Source organism: Ornithorhynchus anatinus, chromosome 1 (genome assembly GCF_004115215.2).
Source record: "Ornithorhynchus anatinus isolate Pmale09 chromosome 1, mOrnAna1.pri.v4, whole genome shotgun sequence".
Taxonomy (NCBI): domain Eukaryota; kingdom Metazoa; phylum Chordata; class Mammalia; order Monotremata; family Ornithorhynchidae; genus Ornithorhynchus; species Ornithorhynchus anatinus.
The window spans coordinates 42087129-42110932 of record NC_041728.1 but is presented as its reverse complement, the minus strand read 5'-3'; the positions used below and the strand labels follow the sequence as shown (position 1 = coordinate 42110932).

The 23804-nt window shown below is 42.4% G+C and overlaps 1 protein-coding gene across 1 annotated transcript in view; it reads right to left on the bottom strand.

Moving 5' to 3' along the window:
* The window catches only part of NRXN3 (neurexin 3), a 1784727-nt gene that overhangs the window by 1113451 nt on the left and 647472 nt on the right, over positions 1-23804 (bottom strand). The window contains 1 exon segment of the mRNA XM_029059196.2: positions 17253-17279. Within this exon segment, the coding sequence (XP_028915029.1) occupies positions 17253-17279 (27 nt within the window).

Sequence of the window (23804 nt, the reverse complement as noted above, 5' to 3'; positions counted from 1 at the left end):
CCATCTCCATCTCATGCCATCAACATACAGTGCTCCCTTTCCTCCTTTGAAAGAAAAAGAAAGAAAATGCAAAGGTTCCTATTCTGGAAACTACCTCCTCTACAATAGTTGTCCTGGCCTCTCCCTTGATCTTTATTTTGCTAGTCATGCTTTTAGAGATCTCCTCTCTGCAGGAAAGGATTATTATGCTGTGGTGTAATTTCCTCTATTATTCAATAGCATGAACACTTACAGTGTGATAGAATAATACCTTTCCTCTTGCCTGTATGTCTTGAATTTTGTCTGCCTCGATTATTCATTATTTTCTATATTATTTAAGGCAACCATGAGGTCAGTGCTATTGATGGAGGGCAGAAGTGGGGAAAGTGTTTGTATATATATACAATAGAATCATATTAAAAGTACATACCACCTGATTTTCTGCAGAACAATATTGCCTTTGTAACATTTAATTTTTGAAAAGGCAATTATGAAAATCACAGTGAGACCTATTTGGCTGACTTTCAGTAAACCCTCAGTCAAAAAAAGTCTAAGCGAGATTTCAGGCATTTAGCCAATAATTTGTCAAATAATTATGCCATTCCAGCTAGAAACTATGTCTCCTAGACTCAAGTACTTCTCTTCAAAAAGTTTAAAATTTTGAGAACAAAATGAGAGTAATCACATTGAGAAGGAGGGAAAAGTAGATTGACCATATGCAGGTCTCTGAATCATCATTTTGGGACAATGTTTGTGTACTGTACATTGGGTGCTTGCAATTGAACAGAGTGTTCTCAGAGTGTTCTGGCAGACATCATGAAAGCTACCCCTTTCCTGTTTGGAAACTGACTGATGGCCCAACATGGACACTCACCATTCGGCTAGCAGTGCAAAGTCCAGCTATTGTCTCACCAGAAAATTCAGGATTTTATTGAAAAATTGAGATCTACAGAAGCCAAAACAGAAGTGTTGCCAAGTGAAATGACCCCAGAGTTGGGAAGTCAGGACAATTGAGTTCTAATTCTGGTTTTGCCACCAGGCAGCCGTGTGATCTTGGACAACTCACTTAACCTCTCTGTGCCTCACTTTTCTGATCTGTGAAATAGAGATTAAATATATGATCTCCCTCCCCTGAGACTGTGAGCCCCATGTGGACAGGGACTGTGTCTGATCTTATTATCTTGCAAGCATTTGAAAAATATGATAATTACCATTATTGTTATTATTAACAAAATGCAGGATTTAGAAACAGAAGAGCACACAGTGGAGTTATATTGGCAGCAAATAGGCCCCTTTAGCATTCATGTATTTATCTGCAGAATGATCATCAGTGCAAAACTCACACACCTACATCATCTAACTGGAACAATTCCTCAAATGAGTGTTCCATTGGGCTGATCTGAATCTGAGAGAAGGGAATAAAAATGAACAAACTGATTTAGCCAGAGCCAAGGAGGTCTTTTGACATTCTGACTACACAGACAAAACCTCCTCTGTGGACTTCAGACAACTTTCTGGCATGGAGGTGATTATGGATGCAAGTCTGCCCAGCTGAAAAATAGAGAAGCAAGGAAATCAGATGAAGAGCTGTGGCTGGGAATACAGGTAAATTGGAAAAGACAGAAATCATTATATCGAATGGAATGGAATTGAAGTGGACTGGTCTGCAATATTGGCTTTGTGGGGCTTGTCTGGATCCCAGAGGTGACAGCTGGAATATAGAGTCACTTTTACTTGCAGAAATAGAAAATGTACATTTCCTTGAAAAGGAAGCAGAATATATATAAAAAAAGATAACATGTAACTATGTATAAGTATGTGTGTGTGCATCTATGTGTGTGTACGTGTGCATGTCTGTTAGGGATTGTGTTCTGAAAATCCTTACCCTTATGGAAAGAGCAGAACAATAATCCTGGCTTTGCCATTTGCTTGCTATGTGAACTTGGGCAAGCTACCTGACTTCTCAGTGCCTCAGTTGCCTCATCTGCAGAATGGAGAGTAAAAATTTGTACTCCCTCCCTCTTAGACTATCAGTCCCACTTGTGGATAGAGACTGTCCATTGTAATTACCCTAGAATTTAGCACAGTGCTTGGCACAAAGTAAGCATTTAGCAAAGAGCTAAATTATTATTTATTATTATTTAATAATCATTATTATTAAAAAGGAGTAATGAGCTGGATGGGGGAAAGAAGAAGCATTAATTCCCATCAAAACTTCAGTTCAATAATCCTTTTAAATAGCACAAGCTATTATGATTTTTGAACTAGTTCCCTGCCAGGCATGCTGTAATCCAGAAGTTGGAGTTTTACCCTGCCATGATTGTTCTAAGGGGTTCTTCATGGGATGGGCTGGGTGGGGATAAAGGAGGGGGTGCTTCTGTTGAATCAGAAGCTATAGTTCCTCCTGGCCCCAGCAGCCCTTCTGGGATTACCTCTCCCTCTCGGCCTCCTCCCAGACTCCAGCTAAAACTGAACTCCTTATCTTCCCACCCAAAACCTGTCCTACCACTCACTTTCCCATCACTGTTGCGGACCCCACCATCCTTCCTGTCTCACAAGGCCATAACCTTGGCATTATCCTTGACTCTTCTCTCTCATTCCATCCACATATCCAAGCCATCACTAAATCCTGTTACTTCTACCTTCACAACATTGCCAAAATCCGCCCCTTCCTCTCTACCAAACTGCTACCACATTAATGCAAGCACTTATCCTATCTTGCCTTGATTATTGTATCAGCCTCCTCCCTGACTCCTGTCTCTCCCCACTCAGGTCCATACTTCATTCTGCTCCCCAAAACATTTTCCTTCAAAAACATTCAGACCATGTTTCCCCACTCCTCAAGAAACTCCAGTGATTTCCCATCCACCTCCTCATCAAACAAAAACTCCTCACCATTGGCTTTAAAGCACTTAATAACCTTGCCCCCTCCTACCTCACTTCGCTACTCTCCTACTACAACCCAGCCTGCACATTTGGTTCCTCTACTGCTAACCTCCTCACTGTACCTCAATAGTGTCTGTCTCACCGCTGACCTCTTGCCAATATCCTACCTCTGGCCTGGAATGCTCTCCCCCACTTTAAAACCTTATTGGAGGAATATCTCCTCCAAGAAGTGCTCCCTGACTAAACCCTCCTCTCCTTTTCCCACTCCCTTTTGTTCCACTCTTACTTGCTCCTTCATTCATCCTCTCTTCTATCCCCACAGCATAGATAGATATATAGATAGATATATCATATATCGCACATATATATATAGCATATATATATGTGCATATCTGTAATGCATTTATTCATATTGTCTGTCTCCCACTCTAGACTGTGAGCTCACTGTGGGCAGGAATGTTTATTTGCTGGTATACTGTACTCTCCCAAGTACTTAGTACAGTGTTATGTACATGGAAAGTGCTCAATAAATACAATTAAATGAATGAATGACTAGCTTCCAGGCATTCATGTTAGCAGTTCATGTCCCTCCCTCTGGACCTTGTATTGGGAGAGATCATGCCTGATCAAAGCTATCCACTGCCTGACTGAATGAATGAGTGATGATGAGGTCTAACATTTTCTCAAACGTATCTTTGCCCAATCCTCACTCTCCAAGGCCTATACTAAACCAGGGGTCCACAACAGGAGTGCGATTTGCCAAAGAGGCAAGTGGTTGGATTTTCCTGGGCAGCCTAACAATTGTCCAAATCCCAAGTAGAAAGGGACGAATTATGACCCAACACGGTGCTACAACCCAGTCAATCATATGAGGGAATGTGAACCCAGCTTTAGGCCCACAAGCAACATGCATCTGTGCAGCCCTGATAGAGCCATGGGCATGGACCTGCTGGGCCAGACAGTAGCCGCAGCATTCCCCAGTCCGGGGGTCTCCCCTGCTGGCCCCAAAGGATTCATTTTTAGTTGGGTATTTTAAATAAAAAGAAAGCAAACACAAAGCTCCTCGCTTCACCTCCTTCACCCACTCTGGGACCCGGGCCTGAGATTCCAGGGTGTGGCAAGGAGCTGCAGGTGCTTGCCTGTTTTCCCTGCTCCAGTTGCTACTCTGCAGCCCAAGTTGATGAGTGGGGAGATGGACCTCAGGCAGCACAAACCCTCCCAAAGAACCTGGGCAGAGCCACTTCCGTTTGTCATTTTGAAGAGAGGGACAAGGGCTTCCCCACTGGGGCTGCTGCTCTGGACCCTGGGCTGATGAATGGTGAGAGCAGAGGAAAATGCATGTTTGTGGTCCAGTCCTCCTGGGCTTCCTGGAAAATTGCCTCCTCCCTCGTCTCCAGCATTGCCCCCTGGTTAGAAGATTGGGAAACCTCAATTTGAATTATGAAGAAAATTGATCGGTAGCCACTATAAACCATGTGTATATCCGATCATTTTAAGGGATTTTGCCTGATTAACATGCTGTACTGCAAAATGCACTAATCCATCATGAAACCTAAACTAGTAATGTCCTCCTGGAGGCCTGAAGTTAAATGTGGACCCTGTTACTTGGCAGTCACAGGCAGCTTTTCATTGATGACTATAAACAAGGTCCAACAACAGGTTAAAACTATTTCAGTCTTCCACGGACTAGAAAGGAAATACCAATTATTCTCTTTTTCTAAGTTACATGACTTTTTCTGCCAGATGAAATTAAACATTTGTGTTTACTGAAAATTTACTGTGAGCACAGCACTGATCTAACGCATTAGGAGAGTGCAATAAACTACAAGACATGGTCCCTTCCCTCAAAGAGTTTATAATCTAATGGGGTGACAGGAAGACAAAAAAAAAAGATAAAACTGATAAGCTCAAGAAACTGGAAATGAAATGGCATGAGCAGAACACCACATATCACTGATGTAGCTATTGATAGCTTCACCAGTGCTTAAGATGAGCCTAAGAACATAAGTTCTTAGAGTGACTGGGTATACATGATATAAACAGGGAGGAATGACTTGAGAAGGCTTGCTAGAGAATGTGGTTTCTAGGAAAGAGCTAAAGATGTGTGTAAGCCAACAAAAATTTGTACTGCCTTCTCAGTTCATTTGTTCCATAGTACATTGTTGTTTGTGAAGAAAGCCTTGGAAGGTTATCTAATCCAGCTCTCTTCATTCAAGTGAGCATGAAACTACCCAAAAAGGTACAAATTATTTAACTTCATAACTAACTTCAAACTAAGACCTTCATAAAGGGGAGTCATACTCTCCCTCAGGAGCTCATTGCAATGTTATATTATCTTTATTGACAACAATTTTTCTCTTAAATATAACCCAAATACTTTTGGCTGTCTCTTACGCCCATCTACTATTGTTGGTAGCAAGAATGATAATAGTAGTAATAAAAATATGTATCGAGCACTCACTGGTTGTAATGGACTAAGCAAGTCACTTGGCATGTACATCCCAAGCAAGTGACACATTCCTTATCCATAAGTAGCTTACCCCTAAAGGAAGAGACAGACCTTAAAGTACTGAAAAACAATAATCACAATAAAAACTTAAAGGCAAATTGAATAAATGTATATACATCAACCCTTAGGATGGGTTAAAGTATGTAAGTGCTAGAGATGGATGATGGGTTTATATGACTTAAAACAATGCTCCTCAAATAGACAAGATGATTTCCTTCCAAACCTTTGTAGACAGAATTGAAGAATCTTCTTTTATTAGCTCAGGTGCCCCTTGCATGGTCTCAAAAATGATTTTGGCCTCTTCTAATTCCCTACTTGTGTCTGACTGAAGCATATAGCTTTTACTCTTTATCTTACTAGAAAATTTCCAATTTTCAAGGAATGACAACTGGCAATTTTTTCATAACATCCACATCGTTTTGTCAGTTAGCCATGTGGCGTTTCATTTTGGTGCCCAGACAGGCTGTGTGTGTGTTTGTGTCCATGTTCATGCTCTGGGACACATACTTCACCTGAGTCTTTTATAACCATCTCTCATCTCAGATTATTTATGGTATTCCATTCAGCTTTTTCCTAAGTTCTAAGATCTGTCTTTCCAACTCTTATTTTATAACACTTTGCCAAGCATTTAGTACAGTGCTCCGTACACACTAAGTGCTCAATAAATCACATTGATTTATTGATCAATTGACATTTCCTTTCCTAAAATGCAATATATTTTCACTGGGGTCCTTTTTTGGCCTTTTCTCCCCAATCTCATTGTGTTGCAATCACTGTAGCAGACTGTCGTTCCCACATGAATCTCCTGCACCAACTCCTGTCCACTTCTCTAAATTAAATCTAGCGCTTGATGTGTTCTAGGACTAGTTGGGCCAGAAAACAATCATTTATCCTACCCAAAACTTTTACCTCCACTTCTCGTCCAATCTAGATGAAGATAATTGAATTCTCCTACCATCACTACCCACCCTTGTTTTATAGCTTCCTAAGTCCCATTTTACATTTCCTACTAACTTTTCTCATCCTGGTCATCTGCAGGGGCTCCCAAACAATCAATCATTCAAGCACTCAGTGCTTACTGAGTGCAAAACACTATATTAAGTGCTTGGGAGAATACAGCAGAGTAAGTAAATCCTTTCTCTTAAGGATCTTACAGTCTAGCAGGGGAGACAACTGCTATGGGGTGGGAAGAGTTGAGTACCTAAGTGTTTAACAGTCAAGCGCATAGGAGACACATAAGGGAAGGAGAATAGAGTGAGTAGATGAGGGATTAGGCAGGAAAGGCTTCCAGTAAAACTCTGAAGATTGGGAGATCCTGGCCTGTATTTCGCTTGTATTCCCCTTTAGACTGTAAACTCATTGTGGGTAGAGAGGGTGTCTACCAACTTTGTCATACTGCTATAAAGTACTCTCCCAATCACTTAATAGAGTGATCTGCCCACTGTAAACACTCAATAAATATGACTGATTGATTGGTTCTGGTATAGTGGTATATTTCTGTTCAATCAATTAATGATTATAACTAAGTGCCTATTGTGTGTGCACTTATATACATATCTGTAATTTATTTAAAATGTCTGTCTCCCCCTCTAGACTATAAGCTCATTGTGGGCAGGGAATGTGTTGATTATTATACTGTACTGCCCCAAGTGTTTAGTATGGTGCTCTGCATGCAGTAAGTGCTCAATAAAAACTACTAAGCATGGTAGTAGGTACTTTAAAGAGTACAGCAGAATAAGAATAAGCAGAATGCTAAGGTGTTACTCTTTATATTGCCCCAACATGCTCACTGGTCGATCCACCCCAGTCTTTTCTAAGGATTAATTAGGAGTCTGACAGCATAACAGTAATGCCCATCACAAGGCCCTTAACCTGCCAAGCTTGCCAAGTTGAAGAACTGGTAATTACCACCCTCCTTTAGAAAGCTTCCTTGAGAAGAACTGTTACCTAGTAGATAGAGGGAGAAGCAGTGTGGCCAAATGGTAGTCAGAAGAACTTAATTTCTTTTCCCAGCTTTGCCACTTGTCTGCTGTGTGACCTTGGGCAAGTCACTTCTCTGTGCCTCAGTTATCTCATCTATAAAATGGATATAAGACTGTGAGCCCTCTGTTGCACAGGGACTGTGTCCAACTTGAGAAGCTTATAACTATCCCAGCGCTTAGTACAGTGCCCTCAAAGTTTCCACTCAGGTCTTATTTGCCAGTTTTTAATTATCTAGTTGCCCTCTGTTGACCCCCCTCTGAGTTCTCAAGTTTCTCTTTAATGCAAAAGTCCAGAACTGGCCAATGGCAGTCCTGAGTATAAAGGGAAATAGGGACATATCCTGTGTTTTTTTTACCTCTTCAACCCAAAGAGCTATTGAACAAGAGGCTATACGAGAATTAGAATCTATTATACAGGTGCTCTGCTAAGCTGGTCCTTCTAAAGAGTTGTCTCATTTCTGACCACTAGGGCAGGAGGCAGGAAGAAGCTGGATTTGTTCAGAAGCCCACTAACAAAGTATTTTAAAGGAATAGATTTGTCTCCAGGTTAGGACTACTAAATATTGGAGCTCCCAGAGCTCATCCTGAAGGATTGAATTGGGTGATTGCAGGCCCCTGAAATAGGAGAAAGGTAAACCAGAAAAGTTTCAACCTAGTAACCAAGGCCCTTTATGAAGTCACAGGACAAGTGAGTGCTCTAAACCTAAACAACTACAGAGCATGATTCCTTAATATATTCTTTCATTTCCAAGCATGCTCTACGTCTGACTTTTCTCCTGCATTTCCTACTAGTGCTTCTCCTGCTGCAGGGCTGAACAAAAGTGGCCCAAACCACCAACACACTTACATAATGGATCTTATTGTTAATCCCTAAAAATAGTCAGTTTGCAATTTTCCACCTCCTAAAGTGCCCCGCACCCAGGGGCTCTTGGGGCTGCAGTCTAGGGCCTCAGGCTCAGGGGGAGCCCCAGATCCCCTAATGCAGGAGTCGTCAGAACAGCTGCTTCCACCCCCACCCCCAAGGCAAATATGGTATCGCAAGTTCTCTCTCTTAGCCATTAGGGTCCTCCTTTCCCCTTCCACCTCCCTTTCCACTTTCTGAGTAAGGATTAAGGCAGGGGACTGGAGGGTTGGGGAGAGATGAAGAAATTTGGTAACTTGGAGGAGGGGTATCAGGTGTGCTCTAAAGGGTTTTGGCTCCCCAGGCAGAGGGCATATCAGTGAATCAGTCTACCCACTAGGTCATGCTGCTTCATAGTGGGTAGACCACGTGACTGGGAGTCAGAACGACCTGGGTTCTAATCCTGGCTCTGTCACTTGTCTGCTGCTGCGTAACCTTGGGCAAGTCACTTAATTTTCATGTGCCTCAGTTACCTCATCTGTAAAATGGAGATTAAGACTGTGAGCCCCATGTGGGACAGGCACTGTATCCAAGCTGCTGAGCATGAATCTAACCCAGCGTTTAGAACTGTGCTTGACACATAGTAAGCATTTAACAAATACCATCTTTACTAAGTCCCTGATAAGAGCCCCTAATGAAGACTGACTAATTGCTCCTTCCCAGTTGCTTGGATCAATGAAGGGGAAGGTATTAATTAAGGTCCAGACAGGCAGAAGGGCTGAGACTAGAGGGAGTGTGTAATTGTGTGTCTACGTGTGTGTAGGAGCAAGAGACATACTTTGGTGGCTGTTCCCAAGTATCACCCACATCCAAATTAACACAATCCTCCATGCGCATCATCATCATCATCTCAATGAATGGTATTTATATGCATGTGCAGAGCACTGTACTAATCATTTGGGAAAATACCTGCAACAGAGTTGGCAGAGATTTTCCCTGCCTACAGCAAGCTTAGAATAGAGGGAGTGACATATTAATATGAATAATTTATAATATAATAATTTAAAGATATGTACATATATGTTGTGCTGTTGAGGGTGGAGCAACATCCAGCATTTAGTACAGTGCCATTCTCTCTGACCTCCCTTCCTTCTCTCTGATCGCTCTTCCTCCTCTCTCGCCTCGCTCCAGTCTATTCTTCACTCCGCTGCCCGGCTCATCTTCCTGCAGAAATGATCTGGGCATGTCACTCCCCTTCTTAAACACCTCCAGTGGTTGCCTATCAACCTCCGCTCCAAACAAAAACTCCTCACTCTACGCTTCAAGGCTCTACATCACCTTGCCCCTTCCTACCTCTCCTCCCTTCTCTCTTTCTACTGCCCACCCTGCACGCTCCGCTCCTCTGCAGCCCACCTCCTCACCATCCCTCGGTCTCACCTATTCTGCAGTGGACCCCTGGGCCACGTCCTCTCGCGGTCCTGGAATGCCCTCATTCCTCACCTCCGCCAAACTGATTCTCTTTCCCTCTTCAAAACCCTACTTTAAACTCACCTCCTCCAAGAAGCCTTCCCAGACTGAGCTCCCCTTCTCCCTCTACTCCCTCTACCACCCCCCCTTCACCTCTCCGCAGCTTAACCCTCTTTTCCCATTTCCCTCTGCTCCCCACCCTCTTCCTTCCCATCCCCTCAGCACTGTACTCGTCTGCTCAACTGTATATATTTTCATTACCCTATTTATTTTGTTAATGAAATGTACATCGCCTTGACTCTATTTATTGCCATTGTTCTTGTCTGCCTGTCTCCCCCGATTAGACTGTAAGCCCGTCAAACGACAGGGACTGTCTCTATCTGTTGCTGACTTGTTCATTCCAAGCGCTTAGTACAGTGCTCTGCACAGAGTAAGCGCTCAATAAATACTATTGAATGAAATACCAAATTCCATCATTATTATTATATCAAATGCCCAGAGCTCACAGATCCAAGTACATAGACAATGCAGAATAAGGGAGAGAATACCAGGGAAGTAGGGCTTAATCAGTGAAGGCCTTTTGGAGGAGCTGTGACCTGAATAATGCACTGAAAGTGGAGAGAGTGGTGGTCTAGCTTACACAGAGGGAGAGGGAGTTCCAGCCTAGAGGGGAGGACTTGGGAAAGGGGTGGAGATGTAGATTTGGAAATCATCTGACTAGATAAGGTAGTTGAAACCATGGGAATGAATGACTCCAAGGGAGTGGGTGTAGATGTAGAAGGGGACCCAGAACTGAACCTTGAGGGACACCTACAGTTAGGTGGTGGGAGGAAGAGGAGGACCCCACAAAAGAGACTGAGAATGAGTAGTCATAGAGATAGAGACTGTCAGTGAAGCTAAGATTCACTGCCCAGAACCCACACAAACAAAGGCACACATGCTTCTTCTCACCCTCACCTTCCTCTGCTCATCCCCCAAGCCAGAGCACTTGGCACTATGAGCTGGCTTGCTGCTGGAGATAGAACACCACGGTCCATGTGACCCCCCCACCCCCTTGCATGTGTGCACACAATCCTAGGAGATGATCTGTACCTTTAGAGAACAACATGCACAACATATTTTTCTTTTTCTGGTTTGAACTGCCTATGCTTTCCTTCTTGGTTAATATTAAATTGGTGCACATCTGTGTGCACTGCTCTCTTCCCTTCACCCTTTTCCTGCCTGCTTCTCTCAATCTCCCCCCATTCCTGCTCTACTTTCCATTCATTTCCCTTCTACCTTCACAATCCTCCTCTCCATTTATCTCTTTTTATTCCTCTTCATCTCTTGTTTTCTTACCTTTTCCCCCTTATGTCCTTCTCCTACCCCTGGCCACCCCCACCAGCCTCCATCCAGATGCTCTGAGTTCCTTTAGGTCAATTCCTGCAAGATGATCCAATGGCATCAGTCCGTAATGTGAAAAAAGGATGTCATGGTTGGGTCGGAGGTGGCACCTTATAACATCAACTAGCCTCAGGCCAATGAGAGGATTAATCCAGTCCATCACAAATCCCAAGTAGTTTGAAATATGTCTATCAACAAAAACAGGCATAAAGAGTCCTCAGATTTGAATAAATCTACTGGACAAGTCTTCCTTTCCTGCCTCACCTCTCTCTGTACTGTGAACTTTTGACTTTGAGGCCTCATACTACTAACAATCCTGGGAGATGATCTGTACCTTTAGAGGTCAACATACACAACATATTTTTCTTTTTCTGGCTTGAACTGCCTATCGTTTCCTTCTTGGTTAATATTAAATTGACGTTAGAAGATATCAAAGTCACAAATATGACTGGAATGTCTATAGATTCTAAAGTACCATTAAAGCTCTTATAGAAACAATACCAGTGCACCAGAGAATTTCTGAAGTCACAATGTTTTGGTTCAAACTAAGTTTGCATCATGTATTAGTTTATAGTAATATATTGGAAGGTGGGGGAACCTAAATTTTGTTGACTCAGAATAATATTAGAATTTGATGGCAGAGAAATAGCTTTAAGACTGTACTCTAATTGGAAAGAAAGAGGGAGCTCTTCCCATGACCACATTCCATTCTACCAGGACCAAACTCTGGAATTTGACCAACAGGAAACTAACATATCACAGCGAGTTCCTTCCATTCATGCTGTGGTATGGTGGGTAAGAGATGAAACATGGAGGAATAGTGATGTACAACCCTTTCACCAATGCCCTGTTATATTAAAACTCTTTCCACCTTCCTTTAGTAGGAGAACATGGGCTGAGGAATATTCCATGCTGGTTTGCTGAGAGCTTAGCTTTCCATTTTGAAATCTGTGTGACATAAGATGGAGAAAGTCTTTAAGGCAAATCAGCGGGCAGGAATGGGCTACAAATTGAGGATTGAACAAATTTGGAATAATATTGGGACATGGAAAATGCCTAATATCAGCAATTTTCTGGCTTCTTATAGCACTCGGGGCCTGATATGGGGGCCTGACATTATGAGAAATGTTAACTGGCTTTCAAGCTTGCAAGAAGGACAGAAAAAATTATGAAGGAATGAATGGGGTCTGGCACCCTTCTGAGTTAGTCAAAAAATTCCTGAAAATAAAACTAAATCATCTCCACCAAGATTCAAGGGCATTAAGTCCTACGTTGGATATAAGACTATCAAAACTGGATGTCACAGAAGTAGCTGCCTTATATGTGTACAAGCTAGCAGGTACATAGGAATATTTGCCCCTCTACCCCTTTCCCCTTTCTTCTGGGAATGTCTAATTAGCCACCTTAACACTTGATTTAATAGAACATTTAGCAGATAATCTGTATGTCATTTAAGGTCCAAATGCAGCATGGAGAGAAAGGACACCTGGTTTATGAACATACATTTGCCTGTGAGTATGTATATATATATATATACATACACACACACACACACACACACACAGAGATACAACACTCAGCAGGTACTTAGGTTTTGTTAAGGATGGAATGAAGGGTGACTGAAGTAAAAGGGGGCATATTTATTAGGTGAAAATCAAAAACACATCTAATTGTATAGCCAAGACATGACAGCTCTTACCTTGAAGCAGGTAATTAATTTGGTCACACGTATAAGGAAGGACAAAAGGGAAGCCGGAATAGGAGACAGCAATCAGGCAGGAACGATTCCCAAAGGCAGGACTGTCTCTTCCATAATCCCTCTGCAAAGGCACTTACCTGCCACGATGTCCCCGAGGTACCTCAAGCCATCTGAGTGGCCACCAGAGTAGAGGGATCCAATGTCATACTGAATGGTTGAGTTACTCATTCGGCTACCCAGAGAAACACTGTTTGCTTTTCAGTTAACTCCCAGATTTACCAGGGTTCAGTTGGCTCAGGTGACTGCAGGATCTGGCACCCGTCTGCAGGACATTTTCTATTCTAATACTTCAAGCTGCTGACATTCGCTCTTCCTCCTCCTTCCTCTGCACATGTTTTTCTCATTTTAGTTCAGTGAAGGGTCTAAGTTCCTTGGGAATTAATTTCACCAAGGATTTGGTATTTGGACTGATTAATGAAATTCTGATGATAGTGGCAACGAGCCTGGGAGTTAGAAGGACCTTGGTTCTAATCCCATTTCAGCCACTTGTCTGCTGTGTGAGGTTGGGCAAGTCACTTAACTTTTCTGTGCCTCAATTACCTTATCTGTTAAAAAGGGATTAAGGTTGTGGGATATGGACTTCGTCCAACCTGATTAGCCTGTATCTACCCCAGCACTTAGTTCAGTGCCTGGCACGTAGTGCATTCTTAACAAATAATCTAAAAAACAAAATAAGTAAAACAAATAGGCTAGGGAAATGCATGCTAAACTGATATCGGTCCTCGGAGGTCACTGAAGGTTTGAAAAAAAAAAGGAGTAAGGGGAGTGGATGGATACCAGAGTGGGAACTGTGGTCAAGAGGTAAGTGCCATAATATTTTGAAAGAAGAGACAGAGAAAGTCAGGATCATCTAATGCTGTGTTAAATTCCGTCTCTTCTCAGAGCTTCTCCAGAAAAATGGTCACCTAATTGCTGAGAGTCACAGTCCAAATAGGTCTGCCCACACTGCCATCTCTCAACTGCCCACCACTTTGGTATATGTGAGGTATGCTTCAGTGAGCCTTTTACAGATTTCCTCTCTCCTTCTTGCCGTCAATCACCTCACTCCAGTTCATCCTAGAGCAGCAGTTTAGGTACCCAGTGTAGAACATTCTTTACATATATCCTGCCAAGCATGCATAGAGGCTTATAGCCATATAGAGATAAGATTTTCCAATTCTAGAAAACTGTTGATGCACTGAATCTCACTGTTTGTGATCCTGTCTTGCCATTATAGTTGCAGTGTGACAAGCTATGCCAGTGGCACCGCTCTAGAAGGAAGACGTGACAGCCATAAGAAGTCCAGGACTCAGGGCCAAAGAGACGGTTGAACATTATATCCAGAGATGTTGATGCTTAGTTTGGACTAGATATCGGTGGCTCATGGTGAATGTATTTTCTCTGCTAGTCTCCCAAAAAATAGCCTTCTTGGTTCAGTGGCCTACTTTTTCTCCTTTCTGCACAGTTAAACAGTATACAGCTGGGCATCAGAATTAAGTGTCAGCATTCAGCTCCATATTGCTGATGAAAATGATGGCTTATGACTGGTTTACCTGACACTAGGTCGATCAAGACCAACCCAATGCCAGGCTCACTTTCAGTAGTGCCATCTCTGAGGAGTGAAAGTTCATAGTCATCTGCATGACTGCCTGTGAATATGGCTCAGAAAGACCCCTCATCAGCATTCAGCAGCTCAATCGCTTTAGACGATGTTCCTAGCCTAAAAGAGTGGGGAGAGATTTCCAGTGAATAAAAGGCATATTCTGAAATAAAACTCTCTTGTGGCCTCATCAACAAAGCTGGGATAGAGTTGGTTGAATGGAACTGGACCTACTAACTGGACCAGCTTTATTCTGATGGTGGTGGAGATTAGGGCCAAACAGAGCATTATTCTCCATGGTTCATCATGGAATTATTTTATGAGTTCAGTAAGCTTCTCAGGACAACTGAATTTGTTTAGTATTTGCTAAATCCCAGGTCTGCTGAGAGGGCCCTATGCTTTTAGAAGGTTCATGGATTCAGTGCAGAAGTCTTGATATTGCTCCTTGCACAGATACTGTATCTGTAGACTTAATGGATCAACACATTCCATGCTGTTTTTTGATCTGAAGACTCATTTTGCTTTCAGGGAGTGAGAGGTTAATGGCATTTTCAAAAGACAATGCAGAAAAGGTCTGGCAGGACATCACTGGCAATAAGTGACTCGAGTAGTTTCTATAATTAGATCTCTCTCTCTTTTTGAAGATGGTCATTATTACAGCATGTTTGAAAACTTGCACAATTTCCTCAGTGCTCTATCTATTTAGGAAAAGCCTAGGTAGGAGTCAAAGTATTAAGTAGAGACACGAATATGTGGCTCTTTGTCCTTCAATCACCTTCAATGATTGGTCCATCATAGATAGTATAAACAAAATTCCTTGAATCATTAATAAGGTGAAATGAGAGGCTTTCAGCAAATGGGTCAGCCAGCAAAGACAGTCGCTTGTGATTTTCTGTTTGAAGTCAGGGAATGCTATCTTTTACTGACTCAGAGGAAGGGCAATAGCCAATCAAAATGTTCAATTCCTGATCACAAACATCTTGTAAACACTCTGCCCCTCTCTTTTCCATTCATGTTCAATTATTCAATTGTATTTATTGAGTGCTTACTGTGTGCAGAGCACTGTACTAAGCACTTGGGAGAGTACAATATAACAGTACCTGACATGTTTCTATCAGAAAGGAATAAAGAAGAAGACATATCCTTCTTCACCTCACCAAGGGGAGTTTCAGCACCCAAGCAAAAAAATCCTGATTCAGTTTGGAAAAAAAAAAATCACTGAAAAAATATGAGAATGATCCGCCTAATTGAAACTGCTGAACAACCAGTCAGACATTGCATAAAATAACTGGAAGCAATTTGATGGAGCCGCTGAGTCCAACAAAACACTCGGCTTAGAATGAGCTTGTTTGTATCAGATGTTTTCTGTTTTCTTCCTCTTTTTTTATGTATTAACAAACATTTGCCTGACAAAAAGGCTTTGGGTTGCATTTTCCACAGTTTGTCTTTCCAAGCTGCTTCTTCCTCTCCAAGATTCAAATTCTGGATACTGAAGTGTTTGCCAAGGAGACTTCAAAATGTTGACCAAATTTTTCAAAGTAAAGGGATGATTATTTTAGATTCTTTGTGACTTCACAATCATTGCTCCATTGGACCCAAGGGGGCATCATTCAAGAGATCAGCAACAGGTCCATCACGACCTGCCTTCCTCCAACTTAGCTGGACCGGGAAAAGCACCCACAGCTTGGAACTACCTGCCCGTACCTCAGGAAGTCTAGGGCAGCTGCTGCTGGAGAGGTCACTGTTACCACAGTTGTGTCAAAGGATACTGAGCTACGAAGAACCTGAAATTCTGCTCCCCTCTTTTGTTCTTGTCTGGCTGCTGTCTTCACATTTTGTTTCACTTCTCTTTGTGGATGTTGCCTACCTCCTCTCCCCCTTTTTAATTTTAAAACTGTGAGCTCTGCAAGGACCGAATCTAACCTGTGCATTCTTTCATAGGGCTTTAGGACAGTGCTCTGCACACAATTAGTCCGTAATACTATTGCTACTACTACTAGTTGACATGTTTACTTAGGTGAGAAATTCTGCACAAGCACTAATTTCTTTCTCCGGCTTCCTCATGATCCCCTTCCAATACATCCCCTGTACCAAACCTAGACATACATTGGCCAACTTTACCTCCAGTCTTCCTCTTTCTTACTCATTTCAGTTGATTTCCCTCCACGCCCATGAAATGGCTGTCAAGAATGAGGAAAGCATTGGATGGATTCCCTCCTCAGGAAATCCTGGAAGGAAAATCAGCTTGGGGAAGGGAATCCTAGGGAAGGGTCAATGACCAGAAAAACAAGGAAGGTTGAATCCTTCTCCACTGACGTCTTCCAAGTCTCGAGAGAAGTTGGGCACTGCAGCTTCTCTGAGTCTTCCTCCCCCCAAATCCCACACATATACGGTGTGTGTGTGCCTGTGTGTGCGCGCGCGTGCGCACACCAGGGAAGGAATGTCAGATTCAGCAGCCACCTTCTGCTTCCTGAACCCTGCTTCATATTATCTCAGTGCTGATTTTGGTAGTGGAGATATGTCGACCAGTTGCTGTAATGCATTCTATCAACACCCTGCGGGCAGTTTCTTGAAGACAACAAATTACCATTTAAATTCATTTTCTATTTATCACATTCTCCAGGTGGTTTCTCCTCCTTTTCTGCCCACACAGAAAGGCACAGGGAAAAAGAGGATTTGTCCCACTTCTGTGACAGAAATCTGAGCCCTTCCCCAACACTGGGTCATCCCCACCTGCCCCAACCCTGCTCCCACCCAGCCCTGTAGCCAAAAAAGGAAAATTAAAATGAAAAACAGCTTTTAAAACAGCAAACAAAATAAAGTCATTTTTTCTTTAAGAACAAAATGAAACTTGAGGGAAAACTTACTGGAGTTACAGTTTATCCTGATACAGTCTAGATGGGGAAAAATAAATGAAAGATGAAATTGCATCCTTCAAGGTAACAGCTGCAGACATCCAAAAACAATCAGTCCACCCTTCCGGGGACAGACACACGCAAGAAATGTGGCCATTTTATATATATATATATAAATATACAGTACGTACAAGCTCAAAGGTGGATGTATATGTACAGTATATTATTTAGAAAATCCAGATACATATATATATATACACACATATAAACACTCTTTTATATATATATATATGTATATATACATATGTATAGAGAGATATACTGTTATGCATATATATCCACAGGTAGACACAGAGTAATTCTCTTCTTAGGAAAGACTATGCATTTCATATTATGCTCTATTTCAGACCTGGAATTGAAATAGTGAAATTCTGAAAACCTTCACAAATCAGGAACAGATTATCCCCCATCAAATCCCAGTCACAACCCAGTGTCTTCCCTAGATTTTTACCCATCTCCATTCTTTATTGAAATCTTAATTTTTTTTAACGTGGCTATTACGCTAGTACTTTTTAGTGCTATTCGTAGCATTACGATCATATAGATACACCACCTGTGACAGTCTGATACCTGAAAAATCTGACGAGGTTTGTCATGCAATATTTAACCTTTGCTCTCCTCCTAAAAACAGGCCTGCTACTCTTTCCTATTATGTTACCCCCAAATTCTAGAGAAATTTTCATAGGCTTGTTGCCCCTGTCCATAAAGGTAAGGAAAGGGTTAGTACCACCTAGTCATCTCCTATCATAAAATGGCCACTTGCAAACAGCTAACCGCACAAACGCCCATCCCAGATTTCAGAGAGTTTGGAGGACATTTGGAGGGGGCAGATGTAAACTGGTTGTGATTTTTAAAAATTATTATTATTGTCATTGTTGTTGAGTTTCTTTTTATATCTAAGGTCCCCATATAGGCCCACTCAACAGGCGGGGAACCTCATCTTGCTTCCTGAATGCTCAGACCCAAGGAAAGGTCTACAGCATTCAGGGAGAAGGCAAGGTAGGTGAAACAAGTGTCAGATGTGGGCAACTTCAATTTTTACATGGTGGAATGGACAGAAGAAATCACACTGCGAACACATACATACACACATGCACACGCGCGTGCCACACACACACACACACACACACGCAGAGGTTTTGCCCAAATGGTAATTGGCTAGGCAGGTTAACGTTCCGGGGAAAGGAGGTGATTTTTGTACATAAAAGCTCCATTCTAATTTGAAGATTGCACAGTGTTCAACCTGAAATGACTCTTGGAATAGGGGTACTGAATCTTAGCAGCACAGTGCATCTTTGGCCATCACTTCCTATAAGCTGATGAAAGTCGGGTCAGAATCAGTCAGCTCTTGTCACACAGCAGCATCAGCAGAGGCCAAATATCACATTGATTACCAGGGAACTGTTCAGGAGAGATCAAAATAAAAAGTCCCAGGCAAATACTGGGAAGCAGTGGGGAAAAGAAGGGAGGGAAACCAAAAGGAAAAAAGGAATGGAACTATGTTATACAGCTGTGCTGATCTGCCTCAGTGTTTCTGGACTGCTTCCAGAGGGTGAATTGCTGTCATTTGAATCTCAAAAGGTAAGTCATTTTAAAGGGAGTAGGAGGGAGGGAGGGAGGGAGCAACATCAAGAGCAAACAGGGTGGAATAAACCTATGTTTTTTAAACCCGGATCAGACCAATTTGCAGTGTGCCAATCAGGGAGAGGAGTGACGAGGGCCATGTTTATTCCCGAACAGAACTTTCTCTTGAGAAAATCTGGGTTTGGTTTCGTGCGATTAGGTTTGTCATGTGTCGTCAACCGCAACAGAAAAGTGGGAGCAAACAGCCCTGGACCAATTGGTACGATCACCATACAGTGGTGGCTATATCCCTTTGTGGAGGTTGGGGGACAGAGGGAGTGTAGGGGGGTTTTGACGTGTTTGAGGAAACACATTACCTGAGAGTTACCTGTTAGCTCTCTCTGATGTGACAGAGAGAGAGAGAGAGAGAGAGAAAGAGAGCGAGTGCACACCTGCAGCCCTGTTTTCATTAGACTAACCAACAGGTGGGAATGTCTTTAGCTCTGACAACAACTGGATCACAGCAGGCTGATGCTCATTCCAAACAAAATGATCTGTTCTGGGGAGAGAAGTTCGAATGAATGGTTCATGCCACCCTAGTGAATTCTAAAAAGTGGCATTAATCTTGGAAAAGCTAAGCATCTTGTAAAATGGAAAGTGGTACTGCCAGAAGAGACTTCTATTCTGTTTCTTGAGAAGGGGGAGATTCTGGTTTGGGGATCTTTGCTGGTTACCAAAGCTAGCCTCTCTTAACTGTCTGTATGTTCTAGCTTTCACAGCATCAAAGGTTTCTGCCAAAGAAAATTAAATGTGCCTTTTCCAGCCTTTTTTTTTATTCTGGACTCCTGTTCATTTAACTCAGCTAAAGACTGGGATAAGAGGAAATGTCAATGTTTTCTAGGAACATCAAGACACTTTGGATAGTGAAGAACCATGAATCTTGAGTAACAGCATCTGAAGAATTGAATCATAATGAACCCAACAGACTGGAACTCCCTCAGGACCTGAGTCAGAGCAGAACTGCTCTCAGAAATCCTTGGTTGAGATTTAAAATGAGGCCACTGGCTTTTACTAGAGAGATTTCCTTTCCTTTAATCCAACTCAAATCCCAAATCAAAAAGGAGCCATCTATTTATGGATTTTAAACCTGAGTGGTTCTCAATGAAGACATTGTCTTTACTCAAATCAGCATCAAGCCTGAGAGGAATGAAAAAAAAAAAAGCTTCCAGCTGCATTTAATAGCTGCATTATTCTTTTGCCATCATCATCACCAATAATATTTATTGAGTGTGTACATAGACATGTACCAGCTTAATAATTTGGTCAGTCTATAGTATTTTTCTACAGATGGGGAAATGGAGTCAGACAAGCATTTGGGAACACTTGAGGTTTCAAACTCCAATTCTTGCTCTAACTTCTTAATTGCATTTCTAAAAAAGGGATCGGCAGACATGAAGGAAGGAGATTTGCGTAAAAGTCATATACTGAAGTTGACCAGGTCCCTTGAATTCTTACTCTGATGCTAGGATTAGAAATCCAGAGTTTTTCATTTCAATTGACCTAAAGTCAGTAGAGTCAAGAGTCGTCATGCCATTTCTAAGGGCAAGAGATTGCCTAGGTTTGAGTTGTTTTCTAGAGAAAGGTAAAGGGGAGCAAAAGTTTTGGGCATATGAGGAAGGAGTGGACTGTTGGGATAGGGATCCATAGGGATGGATCCATCCAGGGATCCATTCCTGGATTTATCTGGAGCAAGCACCCTGCAAATTGATGTTTGAACTGGGATTCAGATTCACCATCCTTGAGGGTCCAGCAATTTCTTCATCATTTTTCTCCTTTCAACTACAAAATAGAACTAATAAGGCCAATTTCCTCATTCCTTCTCATGGCTGCTGCAACTTTAATACATGTAATCAAATATAAAGGAGAGCAAAAGTGAAAGGCCCTATCAAATCACAGTATTATTTATCATGGCAGGTAAGTAATGAGAGAACCATAGCCAGCATCCTGAATCTTGAAATGTTTTTTCTACGAAAAAGAGAGTGTCAGAGAAAGATGGGAAAAGACAGAGAGAAAAGCAGAAGAGAGAGAATGTGTGTGATGTAAGTATTTGACGGAGAATGCTTGTATTTTTCTTTCTCTAAATGATGATCTGGATTTTCAGAGAAAATGATGTCACGATCCCTGTCATTTGGGATATCATTTGGGACATAGCTTTAATTTGCCTTGCCAGGACTCTTGAAAGCAGTTCCTCTAAAGAAACTTCAACCAGGACACAGCCAGAAAGAACAGATTTTAAGGTACAATGCAAATGGCAGAGAGCAAGAAAATGCCAATGGGTGGGGTTCTCAGGAAGGTAACTTAAATAGGTTTTTGAGAGTATAGAGAGAAGGAAGAAGATTAATTTGAAATTGGTTACGGCACATGTGTATAAACATGTGCTGTGTCAGACACCTCTCTATCTTTAGTCTATAGACACAGGGGGTGTTTAGCCAAGTCTTTAAGCACGGCTGGTGTATAAGGGCATGTACAATACTTGAAATGGAGAGAAAAGGAGACTGAAGCTCTTATGTTGGTTCACTTTAAGAATACAGGAATGCTGGATTTAAACCTGCAATCCAGACAACACCAGCCCATCAGTGGGTGATGCAGAAGACATCGAAGGGTGAAGGAGCCAACCAAAACACCTTATGACTCCATGATTTGGTGTGAAAACAAGGAAGAGTCAGAATCGTACTGGAAGTACATTATGGCCACCACACCAATCCTTAGTCCAAAGCTGCACGTCCTCACGACGAGTGGGAGCACTGCTTCTTGTCAAGGTTGGATAAAGCCAGGGAAGCCACTTCTGTCCTGATGGTCCAGAGATGACTGAACCTCCAAGTAACAGGAATTTGAAAGAGCAAAAGAGCCAGGCTCTGGTATCTCTGATGGCTATGGCTGCACTTTCTCTCTCTCTTTCTCTCTCTCTCACTTCTCTCCCCTCCTTTTCTCTCATTCCACCCTCCTCAGGTAAGATATGAAGCTCACAGTTTAGCTCCTACTCTTGACACACTAAGACTGAAATACAGAGGAGAATTTTTTGTTAAAAAACCACCACATGCTCTCCCCCAAAACTTGATGGCTCTCAATCATCCTCTCATCTGCTTCTTCCTTCTGATTTTATTTAGAAATAGAGTGAGTAGTTTAATATTTTTTTGTTGTTGTTGCCTTTCCTACTCTGCCTCTAAAGAGTACATTTTTGACTGCTAGCTTTTCATTTTCAGAGGGGGAAGAGGGGTCCTTGGACAGGAGATGACATGGGAAGGGGCAAGTGGAAGTGTTAGGGGTATGCCTACCCCCTGCAGGCTGTTCAGTACGCTCTGTTCTCAGGGCTGTTTGCTATGCGGGCCGCAGGCTTCAGGCCTTTGAAGGGTTGAATACCATCTTTTGATTTACCATGGTGGATGAGGGGAGAGGTACTTAACGCAAAGACACAGAGAAAGACCAGCAAAAGAGCAAAACAAAACCATAAGAAATCAAAGGACAAACAAGAAACCTGAAGAGCCACACAACAACCGATATCAAATGAGATTAGACAAGAAAGAGGACATTTATTTGTCAAAGCGGCAAATTGGAAGAGAAACTCCAAAACACAGCTAGACAAAGTCACTGCTCAAAACAGTCCTTTGTTTCCTACAGACTGCGTTACAAACTAGGAATTTTTTTATGGACAAAAAATTGAATTCTAGAGCTGATCAGAACTGGTCCTAGTCAAAATCTCAAATGGCAGAATATCATAATGAAAGATTGCCTTTGGGCCTACGGCCTGTTTTTCCTTATCAGTAAGATCATTTTTGCTTTCATTAGCCTTCAGCACTTCCCTAGTCTGGATTCTTGGACCTGTGGAAGGGTGATCTGGGAATCAGGAGAACTAGGTTCTGGACCCATGTCTCTGCCTGCCAGGACTATATATCATCTGAGGAGAAGGTTTCTGACAGGGGACATTCCAGGGGGGAAAGCGGGTCAGTGTGGGCCAGCAGCTACCAAGCTAACCTCCTTTCAGGTGACAGTACACAGGGGAACTCTGACACTGTGCTGCAGTCATTTAGGCTGCGAGGGGGTCCTGGACATTTGACAAAACCCTTTCCAATGTGCTGCATTCTTGATCATTGTGTTGCATCCTTGATCATCCACTCATGTGGGCTCCATGCCCAAGAGGGTACATGACAAGAAAGGATGAGAGAGTGCAGACCTCTAGCACTATAATCAATTCTTTTATGCAGTTTCTAGTGCTGATCTTGGGGCCGATATCCACCTGTTGTTCTCAACAGAAGGCTCCATCAGTTCCTGCCTCTGGCATTTCTGGATCAAAACACTGGCCCAAAGTTGAGAAAGCTTTTGCCTATTTATTTTCCTAATACAGCACAGCCAATCCAAGCAGACTACTGGAAGCCTCCAGTTTTCCTGTAAGGACCACTGGGAGAAGGGATATAGCTTGAGGATTTCCACAAGGATGTTTCTCTCTTCCACCCAAAGTGATCAACCTTGGTGAATGAGATACTGGGAAAGGATGGAAAGGAAGGGGTCCATTAGGGGTCCATTATTAAGCAAAGCCCAAAGGCAGCATTGTCTTAGGTAAGTGCAGCTGATATGACAGTCTTCTCAGCCTGCTAATACAGGGATGACAACATAAATGCTGTTGATCCTCAGGTAGATCCAACAGTCAAAGAGAAGGAATGCAGGAACTGTGGACATCCAAATGACAAAGGGGGGAAATGGGTATCACTGGAGCACCAAACTTTCCTCATTGGAATGATTATTATGGCAAGCAAAGGAAATGAATCTTCCCTTGGACCGATTAACCTCGGTCTTGTCAAGGCCCCTAATCTTTCTGAAGGTACAAATGATGTTTAACAGTGCTCATATTTGGATGAGAGTTTCAGGTAAACGCCCGGAGAAGGT